Source organism: Seriola lalandi, unplaced genomic scaffold (genome assembly GCF_002814215.2).
Source record: "Seriola lalandi dorsalis isolate HSWRI2012SDOR001 ecotype SW California unplaced genomic scaffold, Sedor1 jcf7180002054494, whole genome shotgun sequence".
Lineage (NCBI taxonomy): Eukaryota > Metazoa > Chordata > Actinopteri > Carangiformes > Carangidae > Seriola > Seriola lalandi.
Window position 1 is genome coordinate 272,249 of NW_019525047.1, and position 13,676 is coordinate 285,924.

The window sequence follows — 13,676 nt, forward strand, 5'->3', positions numbered from 1 at the left end:
TGTCGTAGAATAAAAACTTGAACATGTCATCAGCTTGTGGTAACCACAGACCTTATTTCATCTACGCATCTAACCAAAAACACATTCAAAAAACACAGACTTCGGGACGAGGGAACCGGAAGTAAAATGCTAACTTATTTCTGGGTTTTAGGACTCATTCCTGCAGTGCTCTGTAGCTTCAAACACTCTCATATTGTTGTGATACACTCTGCAAAAGTGGCACAGAGAAGCTTGGTAAGCTATTTCCTAATAGATGAAGGTGTTTGAATTAAGATAGCGAGGGGTTTCTTTGCAATAGCAAATAAAAGTGGTAAAAGACAGACACCTTGTCTTGTGTTTCCCATTTCAGTGAGACATGTCCTTAAGTTTTCCCTCATCCCCAAAGGTGATATATACAAGTGGATGTCTTCATCCTTGATGCATGTGCTTTCTTGTGTATTTCCACCATGACCAGACGGATTCTTGCGAAGACCTCTCCCTTCCTCAGGATGAAGAAGGATTTGGCAGGAGCTCTGTGATGCAGGGCCAACGCCAGCACTTTCTTAAACCTGCCTCTTCCCTTGGAGTTGAACATCATAAAGTTAACTATTGTCTTTATCACCATCAGTCATCACAGGATGTTATTAGAAGTTAGGCCAGCTCAAGGCAAAAACCTCCTAGTGACCTATCAGGAACAGAGATTAAAGAGATGGAGAGACAGGGAGGATGAGTTCTTATACTTTTCCACGGCAGCTTCAACAAACGTGGGAGCCACATTTTGAACACGTGCCAATGTATGGCTGAAGCTAAAGCAGAAGTTCAACTTGTCTCGACATTCCTCCGTTTATGAGAGAGTCTATTCACAAAGTCATGACTTTTTTTCTTCTCCTCTTACCTTTTTTTATTCCTAGCTGCTGACGGCATGAGGAACAACGATCTGTCAAGCAGATGACGTTTAGTAGTTCAAATACATGTAGCCCTGAAAGAGAATAACCAATTTTATGATTGAAATGGGAAAATGGAAGTTTAATGAACAGTGTTTCATTTTGAATTCTTAAATCAGTAATATGCAGCATGGTAGCAGCAAGAAATAAGATATTCATTACTTGCCTTCAATTATGCATCTTATTTCGCTGGTGCGTTATCAAGTAGAGAGAACCATTTGTGAATGGTAAAGCAACACAATGAAGGGAAATTAAAAGTAACAAGGATTGAAACTACCCTCAATTTATTCATTGAAAAAGTTTATATTGTATGTACAGAGAACAGCAGAAACGGTTCTTAATGATACACTGTTGTAAAAAGGAAAATTGCACTGTGCTTACATATTAGTCATCTTTTACCACCATAATAACATATTGTGGATAATAAAACACAATGAGGGATGGTCGTAAAAATACAATGAAACAATAACAATATATTCCTCATTTCTCCCAGGATTTGAAAAAAAAAAACTGCCGAAACAATAGCTTTATGGGAAGAATCCATGTGTCACAGAGGCAACGCACAAACATTAATTAAACAACACAAATAATAAACATGTATTATGGGATATCATCAAATTTGCATGAGGAGAGGAAAAAAAACTCATTAGATATTACAGCCCCTTGAACCCCTCCCCCGTCCATGAGAGACATAAAACACAGACATCAGTTAAAACAGCTGCTGCGTCAGAATGGACCCCCCTCAAACACACACACACAGACACACACACACACACACACATACTCACAGCTTCTTTCATCCACACAAACCAGACCCAATAATTCAGCCACAGAAACACACAAACATGTGAAACTGTCAAGACGTAAATAAGTAAATCCAAAAAAAAAAAAAAAAAACAGAAAACAAATGAAGAGGAAGAAGAAGAGGCTGCAAACGCAAAGCTCAGCCTTGTTGGTAACCTCCTGTTTGTACTGCAGACTCAGAGGAATAGTTGTGATTACTCCATTGACTGAATCATCTGCAAGGTCAGGCCTCCCATCCTCTCTCCCTCCTACTCCTCTGCTCCTCTCCCACTCGCCAGCCAAGCGGTTCATATGGCTGCCAAGACATATTCACAGGCATATTGGAGCATCCAGTTACTGGCAGCGTTCACAGACACTTAAACACATGTCCACCTACACTAACACACACACGCTGGAAAATTGGTAGCATACTAGTACCATATTTACTGTACCCTTGTTTGTGTGAGGAAGCGCATACACAAATGCTCATTTTTCTGCACTTGTGAGGACCATAGGCACTCTACCACACAAATTCTATAAATCTTACTCCCAATCTTCTCTAACCTTTGCATGTCTACTAGTGAGCAGGAGTTTTGTCTTCCTAATTCTGGTCTTAATCCTAAACCCAGGACAGGAAATAACAGGGCTTTAAAAGCACAAATTCTGTCTATGAATAGGCCAGAGATCACCAGAGATTCACCTTTTTTTTTTTTTTTTTGTAAAAACAACAGCTTGTTAAAACAGTTGACAAAAGGTGCAGGATAAACTGTCTATGTTTAATTTAAATGATGATGAGTGGTGAAATCAAGTAATTCCAAGTGAAGTTTATGCTGTTAGTAACCAGGCTAAAGTTAGCTTTCCCTGGGAAGCTAATTTCTACATAGTTGGGTAGGAAATTAGAGACTCCTAATTTGTCCAGGTATATTTTCTTGAACATGCATATGTGTTACTGGGGCTTTGTTCAGATCATCCACTCACCCACCAATCAGCCATTATTTCATGCTGTTCGAATTTTCAACTGTAAATTTGATCCACTGTCGCAAGGCTCACCACAATATAGCGTAAAGAAGCTGTCCACTACATCAATCCAGCCAGACCATCATGCATTGCAGCCTGTCTTGTGAAAGTGCTGCATAAGAAGAAGTAGTCGTCTTGATAACACAACAGGTTAGGCGCTGATGTTAGCCGCTAGCTAATGTGATTTCATTACCTGTTGAGAGTGGATAGATCTGCAAGTTGCTAAGTAATGTCTTCTTGAAATACTTGCGAGCTGTAACAACAATGGGGTGACTGCTGCTTTAAAAACAAATGTAATTTTAAAAAAAAGTTATCACATACTTTATTGTCCCTGAGGTGAAATTTAATTTTATGCAGTGGGTGAGTGAATGAGAGGACGAGTGGACAATCCGAGCACAGCCTGGCTTGTCTTATCAGCGTGACAAAAGCCTCCGACAGGGAAAGTACTGCTGGGACACCGGGGACAGCTGGGTGGTGGGAAAGATCACTACACATGGTGATGAATCCTGTGTTCAAAATAAATCCATATCTGACTAAAACTGAAACAGACACAAAGTAGCTTCTAGACGTTTTTCACTAAACTATTTAAAATTTGTAAAATTCAAACATTCAACAAGAAGCAGCAGAGTGTTCAACAACAACAGTAAATAATAGTAAGGTAAGGTGAAGGAGAAAGATCACTGATCTGCAGCATGTATATATGCATTTATGGTAACCAGGTTCCTATAGTAACAGCATCTCCTGTTACCTGCGTAACCTGGTTTCTCTGTGAAGCCTGCTTTTGAGTGCATGTAAACATACTGAAGCAAAATGGCCCCAAAACTCTGATCAAATAAAAAAGAAGTCTGGGAAATTTCCTAACTTCCTCCTCTCAGTTACCAAACAAATGAAAAGTCTGAACCTAAACCCAATTTAACAATAACCCAAGATTAATCATCAACTTTGCCTTTCAAGGAAAATGTCTTCACATTGCAAAAAGTGTCGTCACTGAGAACTGAAGCTCAAATATTTTTCCAGGGACAGAACTACAAGAACACATGCATACACAAGCTCATACATATACACTCTCTCACACACACTGCACAACTCGTTATTGATTGAATGGCAAAAAAAAAGCTCCCAAGTGGTTTTCTATCAATGGACATAATCAGGAAGAGAAAACAAAATCAGCTCAATTGTATCAGGCCTAAAGATAGGAAGTCCCACAGTGAGGCCACCCACTGCAGAGCCGATGTAACCACCCTGATGAAATATTCAGCGGGGAACAGCTCAGACACCTCGGGTCCAACAGGCTTCGGTTACAGCCAAATCATTCAAAGTGAATCTGGGGCCAGAGCCATGCCGGAAAGGTCGCTGTTTCGTACTCCTCGCCCACACATGACAACAAACACACACACAAAGGGGTGCATTCATTTTTAATGAGCTACATTAATTAATAACCCAGACCTGACCCCATTCATACTGCTTGATTCCCAGGGTGGGTGGGGAGGGGTAGGAGTAAAGGATATCTAAAACTGTTTTCCTCCGCTGAGAGTGCCGTATGGTGAGGGTGACAATACGAAGAGAGAAAACAGAGATAAAGCAGCCAGCAGAGAGGAACAGAGAATTCAGGATTATCATATTAAATACAAGAGGGGGGTTGGAAGGAGGACACAGACTCAGGGTAGTGTTGTATCGAAAACCAAAAGGGACAATTCTCTGAACCAAGGGGGGGGGGGTGTTAGTGGTCATGCCCGAAGCCCACAGCTCTGACTCCACAGTTCACACAAGCTGCTTAACCTCCACACTCTGTCACTACATGCCAAGTCCTGCCAGCACGTACGCCCACATACACATGAACAGCGGCGCCTGAGAAAAGTCCCCATGAACAGCAAAAATGAGCCTGATTCACACAACACGATATCGACAGAGGGCCCTGACCGGGACCCGAGTGGTACAGAAACATGCCCGGGCCGTGTCTTGTGCCTGGGGTTATGGTGTTCAGGTCAGACTGCTGTCAGACGTGGTGATGTAGCGATTGCTAAAACCAATCGCCTTCTGCTGTGATGTCTGCTCGGCTGAATGTGTCAGGTGGATGGGTCAGAGCTGCAGAGCATGAACACAAAAGGTGAACCATCAATGGATCAGAAGGCACTTCTAAACGTGGTTAAATGATCCGGATTGGTCGACGATAAAACATCTCAAAGCATTTCTTTGTGACACAGTTAAAAAGGATCACGGTTCATATCATAAAAAATCTTTTTTTTTTTTTTTTTTCAAAAAAAAAATATTAACATTTGATATCAACAGTCCCAGCACTTTTATTGCCCTCTTTACATTTTTCCCTGTTAATGCTCTGTAGAATCAGTCCTATTCCAAAACTACCACTTTCCAGTTTTTTGTTACTCTCTCAGGAGTAAAACGGCCTCCCTTTCTCCGAACCCTGAATCCTGCTGAGCTTTGCGAGCTGAGAAGGAGACGGAGGCACATCCTGTCTGTAGGGGCCCTTGGATTGAGGTGGGGACTTCACTGGGGCCGAGGCAGAGGCCTGAGTGCGGTCTCTGTTCTGGTCGTAGGTGCTGCCGCTGGGGGTTTCTTGTGCGGGGGGCGGCCTGGCCTTGTTGGCCTCCTGCTCTCGGCGTCTCTGCTCCTGCCTCAGCAACTCCTGAGTCTCTAAGAGGACACGGGCGTTGAAGTTGGAAGTTCCCAGGTAGCCGTTACGTGATCCCTGGACGCTGGAGTAGCGGGGGTTGTCCTTGGATGTCTGGAATCCTTCTGCTGGCATGTACACCTTGTCCCATGAGTCCTGGGACGCTGTGCTGGGGTTCTTACGAGGTTGCCTAAACAAACATAGACAGGTAAAGAGGTCAGTCGTGCCGTTGAGTAAGTCACTTTCAACAGCACCTGAATCTAAAGGGAAGAGAGGGGGGTGGTAGTTATCTCTGCTTAGAAAAGGTTGCTTTTTTTCTGCATTGGCCCCTGGGTCAGCACCATTGAAGGGGAATTCAAAAGAAACTGCACTTCAGCAGAGAATGTGACCGTTTTCACATTTTGTGAGATTAAAACGGGATGTTGCAGTGGCGCTGAGTTGAAATACTGAAAGCAACATGGGTGGAGCAAAGAGGGATCTGTTAGAGCCTGCTGCTTGATTACACTGAATCCAGTGACATAAAGACCGAGACATAAAAGAGACAGGAAACAAACGGAGGAAGCCTGAGACGCCCGCAGGACTATTAGTTCCACATTGTAAACAAACACAAATGCTAAAACCTCCCTGAGAAAAATGGCTGCTTTCATCCGTTCAATTCCTTTTTTTGAGATGCAGACGGGTGCACTTACAGCTCAGACACAGTAATGGCAGGCCTCATGGCGTTATCTGCCCTCTACTCCTCTTCAGTCTGCCTGACAGCCCCGACACCAGGGGTCATCGATTACATCTGACCAAGGAACAGGATTTTTCGCCTCAGACACTATAGTGGCCGGGCTTTCAAAAAAATAAAAAATAAAATAAAATAAAAAAAAAAAATATACATATATATGTATGTGGAACTAATAGTCCTGTGGGCGTCTCAGGCTTCCTCCGTTTGTATATATATTATATATATATATTTAGACCTCATTTCCTATTATTGTTGAATATTTTCACTTTTTTTTTTAATTTTATTTTTTTTACAAAATTAATGTTATTTTGATTAGACTTGATTAGAAAAACATGGGAAATCCAAAATGATAACTGGATACTTGGGCCTAAGTAGAAAAGGAGGCAGCTCATTATACATACATAAAAAATGAAAAGAAGGAAATATTAATCAACTTTAACTGGTTTTGACGCTGTTATGCAGTGTCCTGATTGGTGGAAAATGTTTGCAGGAAGCAGGAAGAAAGACCCTTTGTTGTTTGTTACTCCCAAAGAGCCTAAAGGGGAAAGCTGATGTGGAAAACCGCAGCTTTAATGAAGAATGGACTGATAAGTACGTATTCATTATGCCAACTTTCAGTAAATCTAAATCTGTATGCCTCATTTGCAATGAAACTATCACTGTTGCAAGAGAACACAATCTCAGGTTTCACCACTACACAAGGCATGCAACTTCCAGAGAGTCATTCCCGGAGCAGACAGAGCTGAAAAACAGCCAGCTCAAAAGCAGGATATTCTCGTGCCAGCAGAACTGTTAATCAAACTTTAACAGAACAAGAGAGGCCAACAAGTGCATCTCTTCAGACTGTCTGGGTTCTCACCAAACACGACAAAGCTCTTACCGCTGCCCAGGTTTTTAAGAAGCTCATGGTCCCTGCTTTGGAGGAACTTGCCACAGACAAATCTATGAACAGGATAATTGCCTCTCTTAAGCAAATACCTCTGTCTGCTTCAAGCACTGCCTGCGGTGTTCATGGGGTCAATAGAGCTCAACACATATCACTGGCTATTGATGAGTCCACAGATATTTCCCAGTAGTCCGTTTTTTGATATTTTGATTGGGGGGAATTTCAAAGAAGAGCTATTGGCTTTGATTCCACTGGGAAGTCATAGCACTACTCACATTGTCTTTGAAAAAGTGGAGGAGTTATTTAAAAAACATGGCTTGTCATTAGAAGAAAGTCAACCTATTTGTTGCAGATGGTGCTGCTGCCATGGTCGGCTCAAACAAGGCTCTGGTGAGCAGAATTAAGAATGTTGCTCCCAGAATGAATGCACTTCACAGTCTCATTCATCAAAGCATGCTGTGCGCCAAAGTAAGTGGAGATCTGAAAGAAGGTTATGAACAAAACAATGAAGATAATTAACTTGATCAAAGGGAATTCGACTACGCAGCATCAGCCGTTCTGAAATCTCAAGCTACTCACGGTGACCTCTTACTCCACAATGACATGGGATGGCGTGGAGTGAGGGCAAAGCTTTAGAGCGCTTCATTGGACACAGGGATCAAGTTGTGGATTTTTTCAAAGCAAAGTAAATCAAAAGGAGCAGCTGACCACCGGCAAAGAGAAAAATCATCGCTGGATATGCTGTAAAAGCTTGATGCCTTTAGGAACAAACTTGTAGTTTTGTTATCAGGGAGGTGAGCTTGAACGTCGCAGAGAATATGAATAAATTCATCACACAGCTGGGGGAGAATTTCTCTGCAATATTTGATGACTTTGCCATTCTCCGCTAAGAAGCCGCGATTTAAAGTGAACCAGGTGACATCCAGCGAAATGAAAGCTGCTCTCCGTGGTGCTGAAAGATTGAGCACTTTTTTGGTGGCTTGTGCCCAAGACTGTGGCACACGCTGAAGACTCAGCATGTCTGGCTCAACTTATACCTGTGAATCTGCATTCTCAAACACGAACGCTATCAAGACGCATGACAGGAACTGACTGTCAAACTGATTTTTGGAGAACTGCTTGTGAATAAGCCTAACAGCTGTCAAGCCTGATGTTAAGAAGCTGGCATTGGAGGGGAAATGTAATTTCTCCCATTAACCAAATGTGAGTATTTCAGCCTTAGGATTCTATTCACGAGATTCATTGTTAAATGACATGGTCTACTTAACGTTTTATTTAATGTACAGACGTCTCACAGGAAGCGGCGGTGAACCGTTCCGTTCCACTGACTCTTTGAAAGCAACATTTCTGGCAACCAAGGCCTGCCTGTTTTATCTATTTATATTCAGTTTCTGTTGTCACACACGACGCCATTTACCATGCTCTTTTGATTTTTAAGTGATGTTAATTAAACCAATTTTCTTTTTTTCCTCTATTGACTGAGAAGTTTAGGTTGTTATTATGAGTCCTCATTATAAGGATTATTATGTGAAAAAAACAAACAAAACATGTTAAATAAGAGCAGTTGGGGAAAAAATAAACAAAACAAACAAGAACATGTGAAATAAATAAAACTAAATGTTAAATAAGAGCATGAAAAAAAAAAAATCTAATGAAATGCTAAATGAAAGCTGAGTTTGTCTCATGATACAACACAAGCTGCATTTCACTCATAAATGACTAAGAAGAATAAAAGCTCAGCTATCAGGCTTCTGCCATTCAGTGCACAAGCAAGCTCAGCTTTAGGAGTGAGGTTGGCCCGACTCCTGCATCAGGTTGTGTGGGCTACTCACTAATAATAAGCTAACAGATGGATTTAGAGTCTTTAGAATATGCAGGTTGGACTCATACACAGTGCAGTGTTTCCTAAGTTGCTTCATTATAGGAATAAAAAAAAAAAATCTAGATATGCTAAATACCAGAATACATTTTTTTCTCCTCATATTTTCTGAAGTCATTAATATTCTATGGGCCGGATGTTGAGCTTTGGTTGGCCGGATGTGGCCCAGATGACAATCACTGCCCCAGACTGAAAGAACAGCCCAAGATGCACACATATTATCTCTCATACAAAAAGACACGCACCTGAAAGCATGCCTTCCACCACACATGCTCCCCTTTTTCAGAAACTGACCCAGGAAAGCCATCATTGGGAACTGCCAGGTTTTTGGCTGAAGTGTTAAGCCTGCTCCTCCATTATTAGGATCCATTAAGGCAGACGTGCGATGGAAGACCTGTGACAGTGTCTTTTGTGTGAGGGGTGCTAAGAGAAATCCCATTCACACCTCACTGACCAACGGTGCGCTCAAAAGGCTTTTGAGTTCACAATGCACAAGGCTGCAGATGGAGACAGGGGGCCCGGCGTGCTTCAGGGCCAAAAACGCTGGCATTTCTTATCCAGTCGAGTCTCATTCCACAGAGGAACAAACGACAGAACAGGCCATTTATTGTTCAGAGAACTTCTTCTGTCAAACTATTTTGTTTTCTCTAAAACTGAAACCTTGAAATGAGGTAAATGGATCCACTTTCTTATGTTGCATGTACTGTGATGTAGCTTGAGAGAGAGAAAATGACTTGGATGATTTATATGGCAGAGCCAAAAGTAAAAACTATAAATTCTCCTACGCTTGATTTATAGTTGACATGAAGCAGTTACACTGTAGCTAGAGACTATGCAAGTAGCTGCTGAAGCTACGCAGTAGCTGATGTGCAAAAATGTAACTACAAGATCTGGTTCAGCTGCGAACTGCGTCTCTGACGGCCCCAGAAATGATTGACAGTGAAGATGATGCTAAGGGCGATGAAGACAGTAACCTGCAGCGTTTCAGTAACACAAGTCGCGTCCACCGCAAGCCCTCTGCTCACTACGATCCCCGCTCTGCGTGAATGGTTGAAGTGCAGCAAATAATAATATAGATCATAGATTATATAACATTATCAGTCACCTCCAGCCCAATAAGTACATGCACAGCCCGTTGCTGTCAGAAAGTAAACGCAAAAAGACAATCATAGCTACTGTGAAGAATGTAATTAAAGCCCGATCCTGCACAAAACTGGGCATCTAACATTGCAGTAAGTATCAACACTATGGCACGACTCTAATTAACCCCTTGTGTCAAACGTAAAGCTATGCAGTGTAGGCAATGCTTGTACAACAGTTGTATAACAAGAAATGTAAAAAGCTGTATTTTTTCTTTCTTTCTTGCTACGTCAACTTTCCCTTGTTTTTCTCTCTATGTCTCATTTATCCAAGTAATTCTAATAAAAAGCCCACAGAAACACTAATGGAAGCCCTTGTGGGTCCACAGTATCTAAGGGGAGGGGAAGAGCTGCAGCACATGGCGATGTAATGTGACTATGTTTGCCTTTGTGAGTTCAGATCTACATTTATTCATGCATGGACAAATGCGGATGCATTTATGCTACTGTATGTGTGCAACACATCAATGCATTATGTTTCCTTGGAGGTGTGTGCGCATGCATGCTTGTAGAGTGTGTGTAAGTATGAGGGTAATTGGCGGAGGGGCAGCTGCAGGGACAGACTGCAGAAAAAGCCCCACCACATGCTCTGTATCTGGGTTTCGCTGTCTGGGCGAGCCGCCATGCATTTACACCCCGCTTTGGCTTACAGAGCAGCCAGCACTGCTCACGAGGGAGCCGCCTTGTTTAGAATCGCAGGACGCCTGTTGCACAAGGAAGAGATCTGCGTCTGACCTTTTTTTTTTTTTTTTTTAAAGTTTTTAAAGTAGATAAAAGAAGGAGGGAGATTTAAGGGGAAAGACTTTGGCGGCAATACGAGGAGAGCAGAGATGGCATTGTTCCACAGGAATGCTGAATGATTGATGCGTCAGGGGGAGCTCGTTCTCTTATCACTTCTACTCCTGCGCCAGAATATGTCACGAAGTAGATTAGTTACATTTACAGAGGGAGGGGATGGGAAAATACATCATGGCAGAGAGCGGGGTAAATTTAGAATGACAGAACATAACAAACAAAGCCAGGAAGTTGGCTCGCACAAAATTTGCGGCCGCTGTGTGTTTCTTTAAAACAGCTGGGAAGAATCAGAGTTTATGAGGAGGAGGAGAAAGCAAACACACACACACACACACACACACATACATGCTCAGATACAAAATGATTAGGGAAATAAAGCAAATGAATTCAATGGGCAAAGGAACGATTGCTTCGATATTCTACAAATAAATAGTCCACAAATCTGGAATAATATTTGCTTTATAGCGTGGAACAATGTTTTTTAGGGGTATACGGGAGAGCTACTGGCAGTCCACCCAGGCCGCAGTTAAGAGCCTTATCTTGACCACATTCATGTGTGTGTTTGTGTGTATCTTTGTGTGCGAGTGCGTCTCTTTCAGGCTAATCAGTGGTCTCTCTTTCCTGCTAACACACTCGCTCCTCTCCCGGCCCCCTCTCGCCCTCCACTGCCTGTCACAGCTAATCCTGCTCCGACAACAAGCCTTCATTAGTGTTCCTCCAGTCCTCACATCCCAGACAGCGAGCTAAGCCTGGCCGTCATCAGATAACCAGCTACCACGGCTTCTTCTGGAAGCTCTTTGGGAGTTTTTGTGTATGTGTATGTGTGTGTGTGTGTGTTGTGTGGAGGGGGTGTCCCCTTTTGGCTGAACGGCTCACTGCTCAGACTTCCTGTTTTGGAAGCGAACGACAGGATGGAGGGGTTCCAAAGAGAGGTTGGTTGGAGTTAGAGGGAATTGTGGTTATTAATCTGGGGATGTAAGTCTTCAACTCCTTAATGAGGAGCCACGCTAGACTACAAGCTCTGAAAAGACTCAGCCGGGGTCAAATGTCAAGCCTGAGCTCATGCGACTCTTTGCTAAAAGACGGTATGAGATTATGAGAGGAATGCATATCAAAGGCCATCCTCGCCCGGCTTTATGGCCGGCCAGACCGACTTTCCCAAGAGAAGCGGCTCTCTGAGAGGGGGTGGGCTGGAGGCAACTGCCACATCACATGAGATGCAGGCGGACAACACCTATGAAGGGAATGTATGGATTGGTCTGGCTCATGCAGACCACATTGATTAGGGGTCCATGTGGATCACAAATCCATAACCCCAGACAAGGAACATGTTTTAATCGACCTGACTTTGACTGTTCAGAGACAGCAGAGAAAAAAGGAAGGCTGTGGAGGAGTGATTGCTGTTTGTGGAGGGAAAGATTGGAATCACAGGAGAGTAGGCTTACTCTGAATGAAAAGACCACACACACACACACACACACATATATACTGTACCGTATATACACACATTAAGTGTTCTATCTTTGTTTAAATTGGCACAGGAGCAAAACTTAAATAAATCAGACTTCACTTTCAGCATTTTAAATCGAACTGTATATATTTCAAAATACAAAAAACTCACACTGGATTATTTTTAATGTGGAAATATTTAACAAAGAGAGGAAATCATGTTTATTTTATTACTAACTTTAAATCCCTGTGTTAGTCACTCAAAGTTAGTGACTCTCTCTTTAAACATGTGAGGCTTAAAATGTGGAAATTTTTCACCAGCGGTGGTTGGCTTCGCAATTTGCATTGACATTAAAGTGCGATTAGAAAGCAGCAGAGGATTGGTAAAGGCACTTTACAGTGCGATGGCAGGAAATGCAAATACTGATCCTAAACTCTTTTCCCCCCCTGAAGGCTGAAAAGATGTAAGATATGGTAAGCTTTATTGGCATCTCTTTGACAAAATATGCAAAAGAATCGAAACAGTATGATGGAGAAGATAAAGTGCAGTGGTTGTAGCTCTGAACTCAAGCTGTGTAAGGCGAGAGACTGCCAAGAGAACATTCCTTTTAAAAACATGATATTAGAGCTGTTAATCATAAAGAAGTGTTGGGGGGGGGGGGGGTTGGGGGCCGGGAAGGCAAAGTCACCACTTCCTCAGGGTCAACATTGACTTAATGAAGGTGGATATCAGTCAAATAATTCCAAGCGATCACATTAAATGATTTCATTCAAAGAGTTTTGCTAAGAATCATTTAAATGTCTGGAGACAAGTTGAAAGTGGCTTTGTGGTGATTGACTTTGTAGCCAAAGAGATACGCTAAAGAGGCTGCGGAGAAAAAAGGGTAAAGACACAAATAAGAGGAAAAGGAAATTGATGGAAATCGAAAAAAGTCAAATGAAGAGGTTGAGAAAGGGCAGGATGAACGTGATAAGTCACAGACTGGGCAGGAAGAGAGAGAGACAGAGACAGACAGGCAGACGGATGGATGGAACAAAGAAGGGAGAGGAGGACGGGTGTCTCACCGTGGCAGGGAGCTGTACTGTCTCTGCGCCTGTTGGAAACCGTCTCTGTCGTCTTGCTGCTGTTTCTCAACCTGAGTCTCAACGGTCACAGAGTGACGTCCGCTCTGCGTCTCTGTCCCGTTGCTCGCCTGCAACGTCAAGCACATTCAACAAGACAGGACACACACACACACACACACACACACACACACACACACACACACACACACACACACACACACACACAGGTAAGACACAGTAACACAGAGGGATGTAAAGTCAAACATTTGTTTCTTTGGGGGCAAACCAAAGCATACGTGTTTGCACACACACTCATACGCACGTGCGCACACACACACACGCACACACGCGCACACACACACACACACACACACACACACA

General features: G+C 42.7%; 1 protein-coding gene across 2 annotated transcripts in view; it reads right to left on the bottom strand.

Annotated features, from left to right (window-relative positions):
• Nucleotides 1-1,190: 1,190 nt before the first annotated feature.
• Nucleotides 1,191-13,676, bottom strand: part of LOC111659829 (partitioning defective 3 homolog) — a 343,091-nt gene continuing 330,605 nt past the window's right edge. For both annotated transcript variants that reach the window (XM_087175758.1, XM_023412895.2), the window contains 2 exons: nt 13,296-13,423; nt 1,191-5,542 (listed from right to left, as the gene is read on the bottom strand). In XM_087175758.1, coding sequence (XP_087031884.1) covers nt 5,113-5,542; nt 13,296-13,423 — 558 coding nt within the window. In that variant the 3' untranslated portion in view covers nt 1,191-5,112. The remainder of the gene's footprint in view (nt 5,543-13,295; nt 13,424-13,676) is intronic.